The sequence below is a fragment of the Haliaeetus albicilla genome, chromosome 12 (genome assembly GCF_947461875.1).
Source record: "Haliaeetus albicilla chromosome 12, bHalAlb1.1, whole genome shotgun sequence".
In the NCBI taxonomy this organism is placed as follows: domain Eukaryota; kingdom Metazoa; phylum Chordata; class Aves; order Accipitriformes; family Accipitridae; genus Haliaeetus; species Haliaeetus albicilla.
The window spans coordinates 40571449-40588476 of record NC_091494.1 but is presented as its reverse complement, the minus strand read 5'-3'; the positions used below and the strand labels follow the sequence as shown (position 1 = coordinate 40588476).

The 17028-nt window shown below is 45.2% G+C and overlaps 1 protein-coding gene across 1 annotated transcript in view; it reads left to right on the top strand.

Annotated features, from left to right (window-relative positions):
• ABCA5 (ATP binding cassette subfamily A member 5) overlaps nt 1–12442 on the top strand; it is a 33844-nt gene extending 21402 nt beyond the window's left edge. The window contains exons 24-40 of the mRNA XM_069799365.1: nt 466–579; nt 955–1125; nt 2068–2181; nt 2454–2591; nt 3095–3169; nt 3700–3791; nt 4322–4448; nt 4545–4662; nt 4768–4859; nt 5010–5185; nt 5707–5782; nt 5874–5968; nt 6372–6491; nt 6715–6864; nt 7864–7943; nt 8200–8255; nt 8980–12442. Coding sequence (XP_069655466.1) covers nt 466–579; nt 955–1125; nt 2068–2181; nt 2454–2591; nt 3095–3169; nt 3700–3791; nt 4322–4448; nt 4545–4662; nt 4768–4859; nt 5010–5185; nt 5707–5782; nt 5874–5968; nt 6372–6491; nt 6715–6864; nt 7864–7943; nt 8200–8255; nt 8980–9087 — 1902 coding nt within the window. The 3' untranslated portion in view covers nt 9088–12442. The remainder of the gene's footprint in view (nt 1–465; nt 580–954; nt 1126–2067; nt 2182–2453; nt 2592–3094; nt 3170–3699; nt 3792–4321; nt 4449–4544; nt 4663–4767; nt 4860–5009; nt 5186–5706; nt 5783–5873; nt 5969–6371; nt 6492–6714; nt 6865–7863; nt 7944–8199; nt 8256–8979) is intronic.
• The last annotated feature ends 4586 nt before the right edge of the window (nt 12443–17028 follow it).

Below are 17028 nucleotides of genomic sequence, written 5' to 3'. Positions count from 1 at the left end.
CCAGAGCACGTGGAGTAAGTCCTTGGTGGTACGGACCTTTGCAGAATTGAAGAGGACTTGAAAGGTGCCGGGATTTTGTTCTGCAGCTTGTGGGAAGTGGAGGAAAAAGGGGCTTGGAAAGAGAATGTCCTGTTCGGAATTTGGAAGGGGTTTGTTACGGGTTACCTGCAATTCTCGGAGGCTGAATGCGGGGATGCTGGAGGTCTGCTGCCTCCTGGGCAGAACTGGGGTGGCCTTTAGGAGAGGAGAGGACCCGCTGCAGGGCAGAAACGCTCTAGGAGTTTATTAGACACTCTTATAAATACTCCCCAAAACTTCCATAGGTATTTTTCTCCATGCTGCAGCTCAGACGATCTTGAGATACACAGAATATATGTTTTAGCAGTTATGGTCATGCTCCAGTTCTAAATGCATTTTTTTGGTCGCACACATTCAGGTACTGAAGAAATCTGATTTATATTTCAGAATCTTCCAGACACAATTTTCAGACTAGAGATCTATTTTGAAGCTGTGTTACTGGGAATCATTATTACCGGAATGCCACCCTATTTTGCCATGGACAATGCAGAAAACCATAAGGTAAGCTTCCAGGTGTTGATTCAGAGACTGCGCAAGAACTTGGGAACCTTGGAGTTTTGGGAAAACCCTAAGAGGTGTTTTAAGTAGATCCTTTTGCTGTGAGAGGCGCAAGGCACAGCAGTATGGACGTGACTGCTGTTTGCTGCCTGGGGTAGAGCAGATTTAGGAAAAGCCCTTTTGCTTTCTGTGGAAATGCTTTTTTTTTCTTTGGCAGCTAAAATCAGCAATAACTGGGTACCACGCTGATGCCACCTCGGTGCACAAGCAGCATATTAGAGGGAAAAACAAGATCCCGCTCACGTACCGAGGCAGCTTAACACAGTGTTCGTTTTAATTACCATTTAATTAACATTGCGTTTTCTTTTCCTATTGCAGATCAAAGCATACACGCAGCTGAAGATAGCGGGGCTTTATCCCTCCGCTTACTGGACTGGGCAAGCCGTCGTCGACCTCCCGCTGTTCTTCTCCATCCTTGTCCTGATGATAGGCAGCCTCTTCGCCTTCCACTACGGCGTTTATTTCTACGTGGGCAAGTTCCTCGCTGTGGTGAGTGTGGTGGGGAGCAGAGCACACATGGGGATGTGAGAGCATGGTTATTATGCTGTTTTCTGCAAGCGTTTTGGTTTTTTTCTTCGATGGTTCAGCAGAATTTTTCCAACCGATACACATGGAAAATGCCTAATTAAGGCTGCTGGTGCAGAGGCACCAGTCAGGCTGCACCAAAGGCAAAATAGTACCACTTTTCATGCGGAAAAATATTCAAATTTTGGAGTTTCGTTCAGAAGTTGAATACAATGGAGCTTAAAATACCAGGATCTTCAAGGAAGTGCTCCGTCCTTTTTTGCCCTGCTTGCTCAGTCTGCTTTGCGCTCTTTGCTGCTGATTGATAATTGCTTCATTTGCATCGGCGTGCTGCTAATGACAAGGTTACAGTGACTTTGAACACAGACCAGCTCCGCAATGAATTGCAGCATGTGATTAAATTGAAGAGACTACAAGTCTTCATGTCTTTTATATTCAGAGCAGGCTTCCCTGAGATACCAGCTGTAATTGAGAAGAATCAGATTTTCCTAGCTGCTTTCCCAGAAGCTCTGAGTTAATCAGGTTTGGGATGTGACTGTTGTGCTGCAGGGCTATTTTTCTACTGGTACATCTACCCTTGTTTTAGTTACTGCGAAAATCCTAAGGCTGAAGGTGGAATTCCTAATGTTTGCCAAAAATGTTTAGGTCAACGTTTATGGGAGCCTGTGTTGTAAAAAAATGGGAAATAGTTTTAGGAAACTGAGCGAGTGAGGTTCCTGCCTTTTATTTGTGTCTTTAGTAGTATATGCTGTATGTACCAAGGTGGCAAAATACATCAAATTAAGTGACAAAGATGAATCCAGAGTTACGTAGCCCACTAAAGTAATTCCAGTTGATACTTATACAAAAAATTCACCCCTGGGTTCTTGCTGTACGTTTCCTGAGAAACTTTTCCTATCTCTGCAGATTTTTTGCCTGATCGGTTATGTCCCGTCAGTTGTGCTGTTCACTTATGTGGTCTCCTTCACGTTTAAAAAAGTCCAGAATACGAAAGAATTTTGGTCATTTATATTTTCAGTGGTGAGTAACTTTACCTTGGTTTTGGTTAGGTGGGAAGATTGGTTCTCTCCAAAGTCACAACAGGCTTCCCAGTTATTTTATTTAACTGTGTGTCCTTAATGCACAAGAAATCCAAAAAGACATTTACCAATGTCTTTGTATTACTGTCTTTGTATACTTTGTATCCTAAATGATAAAAACTTTAAAAAAAGTGCCTCAATTTGGGTAACTTATGCTTAGGGGGTCTGAACTGAATGAAAAGTGACTTTTTTTTCGCCTTTTCTTTTGTACAGACAGCCTTGCTCTGTACAGTTGTCACTGAGGTGGCCTTTTTTCTGGACTATTACCTGGTAACCACCATCCTGCATTATGTCTTCTCCATCTTCATTCCTATTTATCCTCTTATTGGCTGTCTGATTTGTTTTATAAAGGTAAGGGGACACAAGAAATCCTCTCCAGAGCACTTGTAGGTGGCTGGGGTTGGGTGAGGGTCTGTAATGATAACAAGACAGGAGTTAGCTGCCTACTGGTGTCATGTCATCCGGAGCCGTTTAACACGTGAAAAATAGCAACCGCTGGTGAAAAGTCACCTCTTTCCTCTAAGCAAAGTGTTGCAGTTTTAAAATGAGGAAAGCAGCAAGTCTTCCATTAAATATCTAAAGGAAGACCCTGCGTTTCTCAGCCTGTGGACTGAGCGAACCCAGTGACAGGAGATGGGTTAACTGGGAGCTGGTGGCTTTAAACTGGGAGCAGCCCAGGGGACTTTGATGGAAGCTGACTGGTGTCAGACTTTGGCAAGCAGGGTCTCTGCAGAGCTCGGAAAGCGCTTGAGCAACAGGACTTGAGCGACTGATTTGGGATTAAAGTGCGGTGTAGAATACGCAGCCTCTGGTAGGTGATTATTTGCTCGAATGTGGTTTCTTTGCATTGTCAGGTCTCGTGGAAAGGCAAGCGAAAGAATGGAGGGTACTACGACCCGTGGGACCGGCTGCTGGTGGCAGTTATAGCTGTAAGCCTGGTTATTTGGTTATCACCTGCCATATTTGCTGTAGAGAATTGCTGACTCTTGCTGGGAGGCCCCTTCTGTTCAGGCGTCTTTATTAATAAAGATTTAATCTAATGCTCAGCATCACTGGAGCCTGCAGCTTTGCAACCTGTTGCAGAATGAACAGTATAAGCAAAAGCTGCTGTGCCTACCAGCTCAACATCTGCCGTTTCAATATCTTATTAACGGTGCCGATATTAGTCCTGATTATTACGGGAGTCCGTGCTGATGGAGCAAGAACTCCAGAGCAGGGGACAGTCCCTTCTCTCTCCAAAAACCCCAGATAATTGCCATTAAATCTAACCAGGCTCTGGTTGTGCGTCTTCAGCATCAAGCCACTGAGCAGCATCTAATGATGTATTTTATCTTCTCGGAAATGTCAGCATTTCTCTGGTGGTGAAGAGCTGGAGCTTCTTGTCGCTCATCGCACTGGTGGGATCACCCATAGGGGTGATCACCCTCCGAGTGACCAGAGCTGCATTTCTCTGTTTTAGCCCTATTTGCAGTGTGTCGTGTGGCTCTTCCTGCTGCGATGTTTCGAGCTGAAGAATGGAGGGAGGACCGTTAGAGAGGATCCATTTTTCAGGTGTGTCTCTGTTGAATAGACTTTTAAAAAGTAATAGTCCAAATAAGCCGTTTTTAAAAGTGATGCTGGTGATGAAACTGGAGTATGCAGTGTATAGCTAGGGGGGATATTGCAAAAAATAAAATACCTTTTGGTTGTATCCCATCCCAAGTGTCTAAAGAGTTTGTTTTCCTAACTTCAGTTGTCTGAAATTCAGTCAGTAAAGTGCAGAAATAGGTTTTTTTTACTTCCTTTTAAGTTATATCAGTGCAAAATCAGGAATTTTGTAAGGATGTCCCCTATATAAAAATAGGGGAACTTCCTTTCCCATTGCATGGCTAGAGATCCCGTACCCCAACAAAGAGCTCAGCATAAAGACGACATAGTTGCAATCGTTGACAGCTCTTTCTGCTCTTTTGGGGCTTCTCAGATGTGCTGCAGAAATGTGTTACTCCTGGGTTTGGCAAACACAGATCGCTTTCTGTATCAAAGCAGTGAGCAGATCTCAACTGAATGCCAAGAACGGCATTATCTTGTTTTCTTCCCCTTAGAAAATGTTTTACAAAAGCTAAAACCTGGAAGTTCCCAGATGTCCCGCATGACGAGAATGAAGATGAAGACGTGAAGGCAGAGAGGCTGCGAGTCCAAGAAATCCTGAGCAGCCCCAAAAGTGAGGAGGTAATGCCGTGCACCTGCGGGCACTACCCAAAACCCAAATTTGGAGGTTTTCCCAGAGCTGCTGGGATCTGCAGCCGCTTCTCTCTTCTCTACTAGATGCCAGCAATCCTGGTCAGCAGCTTGCACAAAGAGTTTGATGAAAGAAGGGAATTTCTGCTGGGGAGAAAAATAAAGAAAGTGGCAACGAAACATGTTTCTCTCTGCGTAAAAAAAGGTAGGAGTTCAATTACTTGCTGTTCAGCTGTTTTATTCACAAAAACAACTCCTGAATCCATTTATCAGACCTCATGGGCAATGTTTTGTGTCGTCCTTTCTTTAGGAGAAATACTGGGTTTGTTAGGACCCAACGGAGCTGGGAAAAGCACGTTAATTAATATGCTCGTTGGAGAGATCGAGCCAACCAGTGGGCAAGTACGTTACGTGCTAAATAGAAAACGAATCTATATTTAAATGTCTTTATTATTATTGCAAGCATTCCCAAGAGGTTTTTGCTAAAACTTTACAAAAAGAGTTCTGAAACTTAGAATATTATTGAGTAAGGTCTATCCGTTTTCCGTGCAGGTTCTGATGGGAGATTGTTCTTTTGGCCTGAACAGCGAAGATGACTCAGTGAAATTTGTGGGGTACTGTCCTCAAACGAATCCGCTTTGGCCTGATATTACATTGCAGGAACACTTTGAAATTTATGGCGCTATCAAAGGAATGAGTCAGACTGATGTTAAGGAAGTCATAAAACGGTAAGCAGTTTACTTAGAAATGTTTAAGGTTTAGCTATCTTTTTCTTAGCAGGTTTGGGGTTTTTTTCACTTTTTCTAATGCAATCTTTTTGTCATTTAAGTTTGATTGGATCTTTTCAGCAAGTTCAGCAAGTGTCAATTTATAGGTTAGGAGATACAGATTCAGCCACACAAAATTCAACTGGTATTTGGGGTTTTTGTTTTTTTGGGGTTTTTTTTTGTTTTTTTTTAAGTTACGAAGTGCTAAGGATGACCTTTGCAGAGGCTGCAGGGGTGGGGAGTCCAGGGCTTGGAGCTGTTTCTGGGTCGTCACTGCAGGTTCCTCTGGGACAAGAGGCAGGTGGTTTTGCATGGAAGCGCCCAGCTCCGATTCTGCTTATTGCTTTGCTTTTTTTATACTTTATATACAAATATTTGTAACCGAGCTCTTCAAATGAGACCGCTTGCGTACTGTGCGATGAGGGGGAAGGCGAACCATCCCCTTCACGGCTTTTCACGTGTGGTCCTCCCCCCTTCCGCAGCATCGCGAGTGCCCTGGATTTAAAAGACCACCTGCAGAAGACAACGAAGAAGCTGGGCGTAGGGCTGAAACGCAAGGTAGGAGGGAGCTTCCCGAGCTGCCGTGTTGGGTGTCTCCAGCAGCCGTTGTGTCCTTACCCTTTTGGTTTTTTTTCTGCCTTCCTCCCAGCTCTGCTTTGCCCTCAGTATGCTGGGCAACCCCCGGGTCACGCTCTTGGATGAACCGTCAACTGGGATGGATCCAAAAGCCAAGCAGCACATGTGGTGAGCGTCACCAGGGCCACGCTGGCCCCGGGCTCGATTCTTTTTGGGAGTTTGTCCGATTTTACGTGTGCGTTATCCCTGTTAACGCTAGGGAGAGCCATAGATGGGGAGTCAGCCCAACCGTAGGGCCGGGTGCGCTTCATCTCTGTGCTCTCCCAGAACAGCTCGGAGATTTAAAGCTTGAAAGTCAAAAGGAATCTTTAAAATAATGTAAGGAGCACGAGATTCGAGTCACATTTGTGAAAAATTCAGGTGTTAATTGTTGCTGTGGGAGCAGTATCGGCCCGTAAAATAACGGGTTTGCGTTTGACCATCACACTCCTCTTTTCCTGCTAACCCAGGATTTACCGTTACGTGCCAGGTGTTTTATTCAGGGATGTTTTTTTGTGGTTATGTTTTGTAGGAGGGCAATTCGAGCAGCGTTCAAAAATAAGGAGAGAGCAGCTATCCTGACCACTCACTACATGGAAGAGGCAGATGCCGTCTGTGACCGTGTGGCCATCCTGGTGTCCGGGCAGCTCAGGTACCGCCGGAGCCCTCCCCTGCGGGTGGGTGTTGTGGCAGGGAGGATAGGACAGTGTCATTTAGAATAGATTTCTTCGAAAAATATAGGCAGACAATTTTTTTGCACCTTAAACTTGGAGCAAAATTCAACTTAAACTGCAAAAAGGGTCTGTTGGAAGTTAGGCTGCTTTTTGAGTGTGGTGTAACAGGTCCAACTCTTATTTTCTCTCTGCAATTGGTAGATGTATAGGTACTGTCCAACACCTGAAGAGTAAGTTTGGCAGAGGATACTTCTTGGAAATGAAATTAAAAGAAACAGCAGACGTACAGCAGGTGGAGTATCTGCAGAGACAGATTTTGCACATCTTCCCAAACGCGAATCGTCAGGAAAGGTGAAGTTTAACAAATACACAGAAAGTATTGATATTCGTACAAGCCCCTGATTTCTCAGCAGCTCCTTAGCACCGAGTAGGGAATGCCACGATAGTAAAATTGAAAAAAAAAAATATTTACATGTAGCTTAAAAAAAAAAAAAAAAAAAAAAAAAAGAGGAAGGGTTTTGCAGGCCAGCGAAAGCTGCCAGGGCGGCGGTTGTGAGCCCTGCGTGCAGATGTTCGGCCCGGAGGAAGCAAAACTGGATTTCTGCATAGCTGTTGCCTGACAGCTTCCTCCTTGGTTTGGGGCCTCTGGGAGATGGGTAAAATCTGAGTCACTGAGTCACTGGCCCTTACCTAGAAATGCTTGGACGTTTTCTGGGAGTACTTCAAAGTTTGAGGGTGGGTGGGTTGGTTTTCCCCCAACCGCTTTGAATTTCTGCCATATGAACTCGAGGGTCCGGCTTGGTGATGGCTGAGGAGACCCTCCCAAAAGGGCACTGCAGGCATCCTGTAAGGAGCATTCCTCAAACGTGGGAGATCTGGAAGAGAGTTCATTTTTCAGAAGCAAACGTGTGGGGTGGAGCAGCTCCCTGCTCTGGGGTCTGGATTGCGGGAACCGCTGCATGATGCAAAGTCCCAAAAGATCCTGTGACCTCTGTCTGAGTTCATTTGAAAGGCAAAACCTCATCGCTTTGGGAGTTCCAGGCAGCGATTTTTCTTTCCTGACTTTATAGGCAGAACATAAATGGTTGAATCTTAGCTGAAGAACGTATAAATCATAGAGCGGTCTCAAGGGATCTCAGCTGATGCACCTGGACCTGGACCTCTGAGCCAGGTTCTCGGCTGCTCTCCTGGAGCGGCATCGTTCCTGTTGTCTTGTCTGATGATGACAACTAGTCAAAATGCCTGGAGTAACCTTCAGAAAAAGAGTTTAAATCCATTCACTTGGATATTAATGGTTTTGCTTTGAGTAATATTACCTGAAGCTAAATTTGCTTTGTTTCTTTGTTCCAGTTTTGCTTCTATTTTGGCGTATAAAATTCCTAAAGAAGATGTGCAGTCGCTTTCACATTCTTTTTCCAAGCTGGAAGAAGGTAATTAAGCACTTGCCACGCATCACGTAGAGAAATCATTTTGTCTCCCATAACTGACGCATTTGCCGTACAGTGGCACTTTGCATTTCTGTTCCAAATTCAGTTAATTTATTTTTTCTATTATTATTGATGTTCCCAACTCTTTTTCTTGTGAAATGAAGAGTAAGTGCCTGTACCAGCTTAAAATGCTTTAAATCCAGTTGTGTCAGACAGTGAAGTATTGCTAAATATGTGGTCTCATTAATTCTTTTAACAGTAAAACACGCCTTTAACATCGAGGAGTACAGCTTTTCTCAGGCAACACTGGAACAGGTATGTTAAAGCAGATTATATTTCGTGGAAGTAAACCCTGCCAGACGAAGGTGTTGCAGGTTTTTTGACGGGGTTTTCGCAGACGTCGAGTGGATTCACTTTGCCCCTGCCCTATAAGAGTCGTGCATCCAAATCTGGGCAAGTCGTAGTGGATGGAGGGGTTGATGAGCCCTGCGCAGGCAGCTTGTCCTCTGTGCCCGGCTTTCAGGCAGCTGGGGCTGCTCTGCTGACGCCTCTTTGGGCATTTTTGGGGAACTGAAGTCCCCTTTTCCAAAGTGAATTGGGACTGCCAGTTCCCCTGCTCCTCTTTATTCCCATTTTCTCCTTTAAAAATAAGATGCCAACTGCAGTGACTGGAGCAAAATAAATTTGTGGCGTTAGTGGAAATGTTGTTCTGATTTATTCAAAAGACAGGCATTGCTGTTCATTTCTGAAAGGAGCATAAAGCTGAGGCTTATTATTGCTTATTCTGGATTAGTTATTGCTGACAGTAAATGTCCTTCAGCGTGTATTTGGTCCAACTTCCTTTTCATTGAGCTCTTGAAGAAATAAGGTGGGAGGGTAGGAACAAGGAGAAAAAAAAAACTTGAAATACTAAAAACTTCCTTCTCGGAGATGAAGAATACATTCAATACTCTTGAGGTTTTTAGCATGAATTCTATTTGTGACCAAGAAAGTTCCTACAAGGAGCGTGGCGTATTCACGTCCTTTCTGTCTGCTCCAGGTTTTCGTCGAGCTTGCTAAAGAGCAGGAGGAGGAGGACAGCAGCTTCGGCACCCTGAACAGCACGCTGTGGTGGGAGAGGACCCAAGAAGACAGAGTCATTTTCTGAGCTCCTTACGGTCCACGTCTGCTCGGCAGCTCCTGTTTTGTGCCCGCGATGATCCTCCGCGTGCGTGGAAAACGTCAGAGCTGGGATGGACGAGGAAAATTGTATTTGGAAGCACCGAGCGCGTTCCACCATCCCGGCCTTAGGAATAACGCCGCGCTGGCGGTGAGCATCCCCACCCGTTATTCTGGCTGATCTGAAATTCCTCCTCCCCTCGCTGGTTTCCCAGTTGGCGTGGAGCGAGAAGACGCTGCCACGACAGTCGGTCATCTCCTGGGGTCGGTCGCTTCTGCGGGACCACCCGCCTGCTCGGTTGGACTGCACCGGTGTCGGGGCTGCCTGCCGGAGGTTGGGTTCTCCTTACTGGAAACCGTGTGTTTGAGCAAAGCCGGTTGCCGCTGGAGCATCTCGCCCCGCGGGACCCGCTCGCTGGTTCGCAGGGTCTCGCCGTGCCCTCGGTCGGGCATTGCTGCCTGCCCGGCGAGGTGCCGTGCCGACACGCGTCCCTACGAGGTCCCGCTCCCCCGCCGGCTGATCCGTCCCTGCTTCTGCTTAGAAGATGCACCTGCTTAGAAAAAAGGGGAAAAAACACTCCAAAGTAATCGTATTCATTGCAAAGAGGGTCCTGAATTCCACTGCGAGCTTAGCTTGGTATCCAACCAACGTGAAAATATTCATTTACAGATATAATATGGCACTTGTCGACACTTATATTCCTTTCTACCGCAAGTTGGTGGATGTGGCTAACTCCTGCTGCCTTTCTGGGTGGCATTGATGTTTGTAATGCATGCACTGTGGGCTTAGAGGGGGTGTACAGAAGCGGATGCTTTCTTTCCCCCGCTTGGTAAAAGTACAAAGACATAACTGCGTAGTTACGGGATTTGCAGAGATGTGAGTATTTCTTGTCTTCCTTAAAAACAGGCTAATTCTTTCGTTGGGTGTAACGACATGTATCCTGCCAGCTGCTTTTAGAGACAGTCCTTTTTAGATGTTTTCATTTTTCTTGACAGTGAATTCATAAGTGCGCGCAACAGTATTTCCTAATCCGTCTTTGTTGTGATAGCAGTAAGTAATGCAGTAGTGTGCTCAGCACAGGAACGTTTTCATTGTCCTGGCCTGGCATTTTTTCATTCACCTTTGTAAACCCAAAAGAAAAAGATCCAAATTCACAACCTCATCGGTAGCAATGGTGCCTTTGGTTTGCATGGAAAAGCACTAAGAAGAGCAGAACATGTGATCCTTTATCCTAAGATATGACAGATGTATGTTGAAAATATATTATTTTTTTGTTTTTTCTACACAAAGCTATCATCACTTTTTTTAGTTTTATAAGGTGAAATTAAAGATTGCTAACAGTTCGTTGTGTTCTGCAATGAACAAATATAGAGATGCATTTATATTGAGACGTTGGCTTCATAAGTCATATCAATTATGTCTCTTCACACTAAAGTTAGAAAAGACCTTTGTTTTTCTTGAGAAAACTCAAAAAACTGTGGGTTAAGGTGGAGCTGTGTGTCCCAACTGTTTGTAATTATCGGGCAATAATGTATGTAGTACGTCTGATAATGGTTTATCATCGCGTGGAGCCAAAATCTGTTGTCATTAGCTTCTTACTCTACTGTGGGGAGATGTGAACTCGTTACGTACAACTTTTGCTTCCTCTTTTGTACCTGCAGATTGCATATAAATGTAGAGATTTTGTTTTGTAGTTAAAATCTGAGCCCAAGAACTGCAGAAACGCCTGGACGTCCCGTTTGCTTCCCCAGACGAAGGTCCCTTGCCCTCAGGAGCGCAGACGGTGAATCTGCCCGTTTTGATGAGCCCTGAGCCACGGTACTTGCGTATGCCCCGATCTCCTGTGCTGGAAACGAAACAGAGGTAAAGAACGGGATTAAAGCCGCAGCCTTGAAACTGCAGCTCCCGTAGCAATCTTTCCAGGGCTGAAGCTTCCCTGTAGGAAAACAAAAATGACTCAAATTCAGCTCTTTTGTTTATGCTGCCTTTTATTTAGCCCCTGGGAATCCCCAGCCCGTTGCTCCCAGCTGCATCCCTGCTGCTGGCCGGTATCTCTGAGCATTTTCCTTTATATGGAGCAAAGGTGGGACCCAGAATTTTATCTCACGATACTTTCCCATGTATGTACATACAAGTTAAGCGTGTCTTCTCCAAGTCCCACGTTTCTTACTTTGGTCTCTCTTTGTAAATGGTGTTTCAGCTGAGTGTCATCTGCACGTCTGTCCAGCAATGTACAGCACGCTCTTTTCACCTGAACTTACGAAAGCACAGTTGTGACCTGTTAGCCTTGCTGTCGTCTTCTAATTTTATTCTTTAACTTATAGTCAGAGTTAATAGTCTGTAAAGTGGTTCTGTACTGTCTGGATGATGTCACCCAATTTCAAATAGTTTCTTATTTTCTAAAGCTTCAAATGGATCATATGAAAACTTTCATTAGCAGCTAGATTTTCTCAGTTTGGTACTGTTCTTGATTACCCTGGAGTAACCCAGTTGATGGTGGCACTGTACTTATGCAGCTACACGTACAAAGAATTTGGCTCAGAAGTTCACTGTGTACTTGGGTGGGATCTTGGTGTGGTGACATCATGTGTCAATGTGGTCTAAGATGCCACCCCAAAACATCACTGTAATTGTAGTGTATTGTATCAGAAGTCTTTCAAAGTGTCACACGATGTCTGTAATTACCAGAATAGGGAAAAACACATGGAAAATTAAACCAGAGAATCCCCTGGAAATGCGAGAGCTTTATTCCTGCAATTTTAAGTCCCTTTGTTCAGCCGTGATCAGTGACATGCCAAATCCCAGCCATACAATACACACACCCAGTTTGTGCTCTGGGAGATAAACCAGAGACGAGGCAGCTGGATTTGGGCTGACTGTGGGACTTGGGGCAAATCAAATCAGTTTGTGCCACTGTTCCCAGGTACAATGGGTTTAGTTACCTCGCAGGGTTGTTGTGAGAAATAGTTAGCTGGTATATCCAAAACTTGGAAGATGCATTTACTTTGTGGTATTATTATAAGGGCGTATTTTTCTATGGAGGAATTTAATGTTCTGATTTATTTTTTTTTTACATTACCAAGAAAAGCCCTTATTTAAAAATATCTCTGTATAGCAAGTGAAGTCTATTGCATAGCCAACATCCAGTACTCTGGTAGCAGAAGCAGAAGGTATTGAGTCTAAAGGTGACACTCCTCCTGATGTTGCCATCAGGGACTTGGAATCATTTGCAGTTTATTTTATACACCTGCCTTTCTCTTACCACTTTGCTGTATTTGTAAAGTCAAGGTTTTTCCTTTTCCAGCAGAAAGTACTACCAAAATAAAGATGGATTGTATTGTTAGATGCTTGTGTTTCTATCACACGTGTGTTTTGCCGTGCTAGAAATGGAGCCTTCGCTCTTCCCTGGGGTGCACCGGGGTTTGCAGGGGAGGGGGCTCGGGCAGAGCACGGGGGGGGGCCCGGCTCTTGACATGGCTGGGGGGTGTCAGGCTGCAGTAATTGCGTATTTTTAATTGAATTCAGGGAACTGCAGTATTGCAACACTTGGGATTCGACCGCCCGCAGTTGTGTCACGTTTCGCAGCCGGATTCATTCAGCCCAACTTCAGGCTAGGAGCGACCCCGCGGCAGCTGCGCGCTCCTGGCGCGGCACGTCGTGCATCTGCCGGGGTGAATCGCCTTCATCTGCTCGAAAATTAACCCCACGGAAAAAAAAAAAAAAAAAATTCATTTTTCTGGTTGGATCCGTGCCCGAGATGAACTCTCTGGGTGGCTGGATGGGCGCGAGGGGCGGCGAAACGCTGCCGGTGAGAGGTTTGGCTGAAGCTGGGACGCGAAGCCGTGGTCTACGGGGATGGAACGCGCTGCCAGCTCCCAGTGTGACCCACTGGTGAGGAGGAGGAGGAGGAGGAGGAGGAGGTCCACCTCCAGCCCTGGGGGTCAGTTAAGGAAAGGACCTCGCCAAATGAAAGGGGTTTGTGCTCCCTGGACCCCTCAGTGGGGAGGAAAATCACCCCAAAGAAATTTAATCTGAACTTGGTGAAAGTTCCCAGGTTTTTTTTCCATGGTGTGTTAAGGGCAGCGTGCCGTTTATTTTTGTTAAAGCTGTACAATTAATTTGTTCCCTTGTAATGCTTCCTTTAAGAGATCTTCAGAAAGTCCCTAATTTAGCATGCTGAATTTCTCCTAGATAAGAGTTTCCTGGAGCTTTCAGTTCTCCTTTTGCCCAAAATGTGTTGCTTGGAGGGTGCTGGCTCCATCCCCAGCCCCTCTCCTCCTCCTGGTAGATATAAGGGCTGATCCAGGGCTGGTCCTAAGTCCCCTTCTCAGAAATCTTGTGGAGCAACCGCTTGGGGATTTAATTAATGATATTTTGAGATGCTACGTGCTCTCTAGCTGCTCTTCAGTGAAGCCCCAACGGGTTGCCTTGGACTGGGATCCCACTTCGGCAGCACCCGGTCCGCAGGATGGGAAACCCCAAGGTGCGCTCAGAGCAGGTAACTTTTTTTTTTTGTGTTAAAATGCATTTTCTGTAGATAACGTGCAGGCGTGTCAGGACTCCGCACTGCGCCAGGTAGTGCCAGCACACGATGGCATAGGGTATGTGTCAGAAACGTCGTGGGTTTTTAGTTTTTTTAGTGAAGTGCATCCGAGATGTGCTTTTTGCAGTTACAAGGAGCCTTCCCCATTTCTCCGTTGTTGCCCAAGGGGAAGTGATGCGGGAAAATGCTCTGCTCCTCTCCTAGATGAGCTCATTCCTTGAAAATGAGTAAAATCGGCAGCTGCAGAAGAGCTACGGCCTTTTGTTAAGCAACAACCAGCCGGCTCTTGTGTTTTTAGTCAGCTCTGCAAATCAAATGCAGAGTCCTCAAGCTGTTGAAGTTCCAGGACAGTCAAATTCCTTTTTAACTAGTTGAATTACCGTGTGGCTGTAAGCCCCTCCAACTCATTTGGCTTTCCTGGATTATCTGATTTCCTCACCTCCCTGTTTTGAATGCACATCCATTAGAAAGCTATTTTTAAAAAAAAAAAACAACAAACCCCATACTGATTCCAGCTCTGTGGCAGCTGCTGGAAAAGCAATTAAAAGGAGTGGGAATTAAAAAAAAAAAAAAAAAAATTAAAAATGAAGGGGAAAAGAGAAACAAGAAATAAAAATCCCGTTGGACCTCGGATGTAGGATTCACCTCTGCAGAGGAAGGAGTGCTTGCTGACTCAGGCTCTGAGCAAGATGGGGAGAAGGCAGCGAAGTTCTCCCTCCAGAAAAGCTCGGGCTTTGCCACGGTTCACATTCACCCCATCTCGAAGCACGCAGCTCTCCTGCCACGGCTCTCCCCAGAATTTGCAAGCCTGGTAGAAACACGCTGTTAGATTGGATGCCGTGCACGTGTCGTGTTAAATACTGAAAAATATCCCGTTAATATCTGCAAGCTCTAGGCCAGCTGGTTGTAGGGGTTGCTCCAGAAGCATTGAGAGTGCTCGCACCGCTGGGACCGGACTCTGACGTCAGGCTGGAGAGGGGCATGGCTATCGGGCTGTGCTACAGCGTTGAACCCTCTCCAGGACTGCAAAAAGACGAAGAGCCCAGACATCTCAGAGCTGAAGGAGACGTATTTCTAATGGAAAACACGTTATCAGGTAAGGAGTTGCATGCTTCTCTTCTGTGAAGGGGAAATTATACCTAGGGCGTTTTCATGCAGGGGTTGTGTTCGGTGATTAATTTTTGCCTTATTATTTTAATACAGTCTTATGCTGAATGCATAAGAGCTGTACTTCCCAGCTCTGTTCTCTGACAAACATCAAGCTTTGCATCAAAATGTTTAAGGGCAAAGGAGCAAAAATATTCTGCTTTTCTGGGTGTGCAGGGATTTTGATTCTGGCTGCTGATGTACTTTGGCTCTAAGCAAAGAGCCACAGGTTGAGCGCTGGGTCTTCCCATCTAACGATCCCTCCCTTCGCTCCCCCTCCTCCAGCCTTGCTATCACCAATAAAGGCTTCTAAAACCACAGGCCCCCAAATTTCATTTCTCTGTATGAATTAAGGTATTGAACTTTGATACAGGGCAGGCTTAGGGCTGTTTTTCTCGAGTGGAGAGTAGGAAAAAAACCTGTTTAAAAAACTGCGTGTTAAAGAGTAGAGTCAGTACAAATCTATCTCATATTTATCAGGAGTTAAAGACAGGGCTGCATAGGGGCCAGATGCAGTTTTTTTGTGACTGCAATAACTGGCAAACAGGAGGGTGTGGAGAGGGCACGTTCACCTCTGCGCTCCCCACACGCAGGAATTAATTATTGGCTCTCGGAAAGCTGGCGGCTCCTCTGGGAAGCACGAGATGCATCACACGTTGCTTTCTTCGTAGCTAGCATTGAGAGGTTCCTACCAGTGCTCCTGAAGAGCAGCTTGCTTTTAGGAGTTAGTCACAATATGCTCTGTTAATTTTTTATTAGAGGGAAAAAAAAAAAAAGTCTGAGGAGGTGCCAAATAGGAAATCCCTGAGATGGTAAATAAATGACGTGGTTATATGGGACATTCCTTCCTGGGACAACCTTTGGTATAGCAGAGCTAGGCAGGGGATCCCAGCAGAAGTTACCGCAGTGCCTAGGGCTTGTGTTCCTGGAGAGCATTTAAGGGAGCCCTCGGGAGGGAAACGCTTCCAGAGACATCCACTTTTACAAGCTCTTAACTGGTTTCAAGCTTCTCAAACATCGTTGCCTCCAGATAAATTTCTGGTGTTTGGGTTTTCGTCTTCTGAATCTGAAGTTTTGAATCTCGGGTCTTGTAGAGGCGTCTCTCCTGCTTACGTTTTGTGTCTTTTGGTATCTCATTGAAAGTTAACTTCTTCCTGACGAAGTTCGTGCAGCACTTGTAGGCAGCATCACTTGTTTGAATTTCTGGCTGCATGTTTCAGCTTCCAGCAGTATTTGCTTCTTGCTCTACTGACAAAAATAAGATTAAAACTGATAGAAATTTAGTTGGAATTTTCTAAAAAGTTTTAGATTAGCTCCATCTTTTTTTTAATGAAGCGTTTGTTACATAGAAATTCAGTGCAGTTTTTACCAGACCATCATGTTCTCCATGTTATCCAAATACTCCGGCATGAACCTTTGTTTACCACCCCAACATCCTGGGCTGGGCTGCTGCTTTCAGTTCACAACAACTGAAATCCAGAACGGGGCGGGGGGGAAGTAGCCCTTCCTAGAAATCCCTTCCTAATTGCCTTTAATCTTCCTTGTCGGCTGCGGTGGGGAAGCACGGGCAAAAGCTGTAGGCAGGGAAGGGAGAGCGCCGGGGAGATAAGCCTTGTGTTAACAGTCAGAGGGTAAACAGGGATTCTGGATCCATCGCCCCTGGAGTACGCAAATATTTAATTCTTCCAAAAACAAACAATGAAGGGAACAGAGTAGTAGAACCGTTTATTAACTCCAGCTGCCCAATCCGCGAAATCAGGAAATGATGTCCAAGGGGAAAAGAGCACTATGCGTTTGAGGTTGCTTTGATTTTTGGTTTCAGCCATTTTAAAGGATTAAAATACAAAAACATGTTCTGAGGTTCCCTCCCCTGCTCTCCTTCTGGGAAGGTCGTGAAACCAGTCGCTCTGAATTTGCTCTTGTTATTGCTTAGGATATTTGCTGCTTGGCCACATGATCAAAGTTGGAGCTGAAATAAATATTCCTCATAAAAATATCCCCCAATAAATACTCCCTGCTCAGTATTTAGGAGGATATAAAGAAACACATTGATGTTTTAATGCTTCCCTGCTCTAGCTATACTAGAGTTATAATTCATTTTATTAGCATTTGGGTGAAAACAGAACAAATTGGTCTCTTACCAGCCTGCTTAAGGCAGACAGCGGCAGCAGCTATTTTAGGCTACTTTTAGCATCTAACCAGTGTTTCTAACTTGGCCTCCTAAGTGGGGAGAAGGTCTG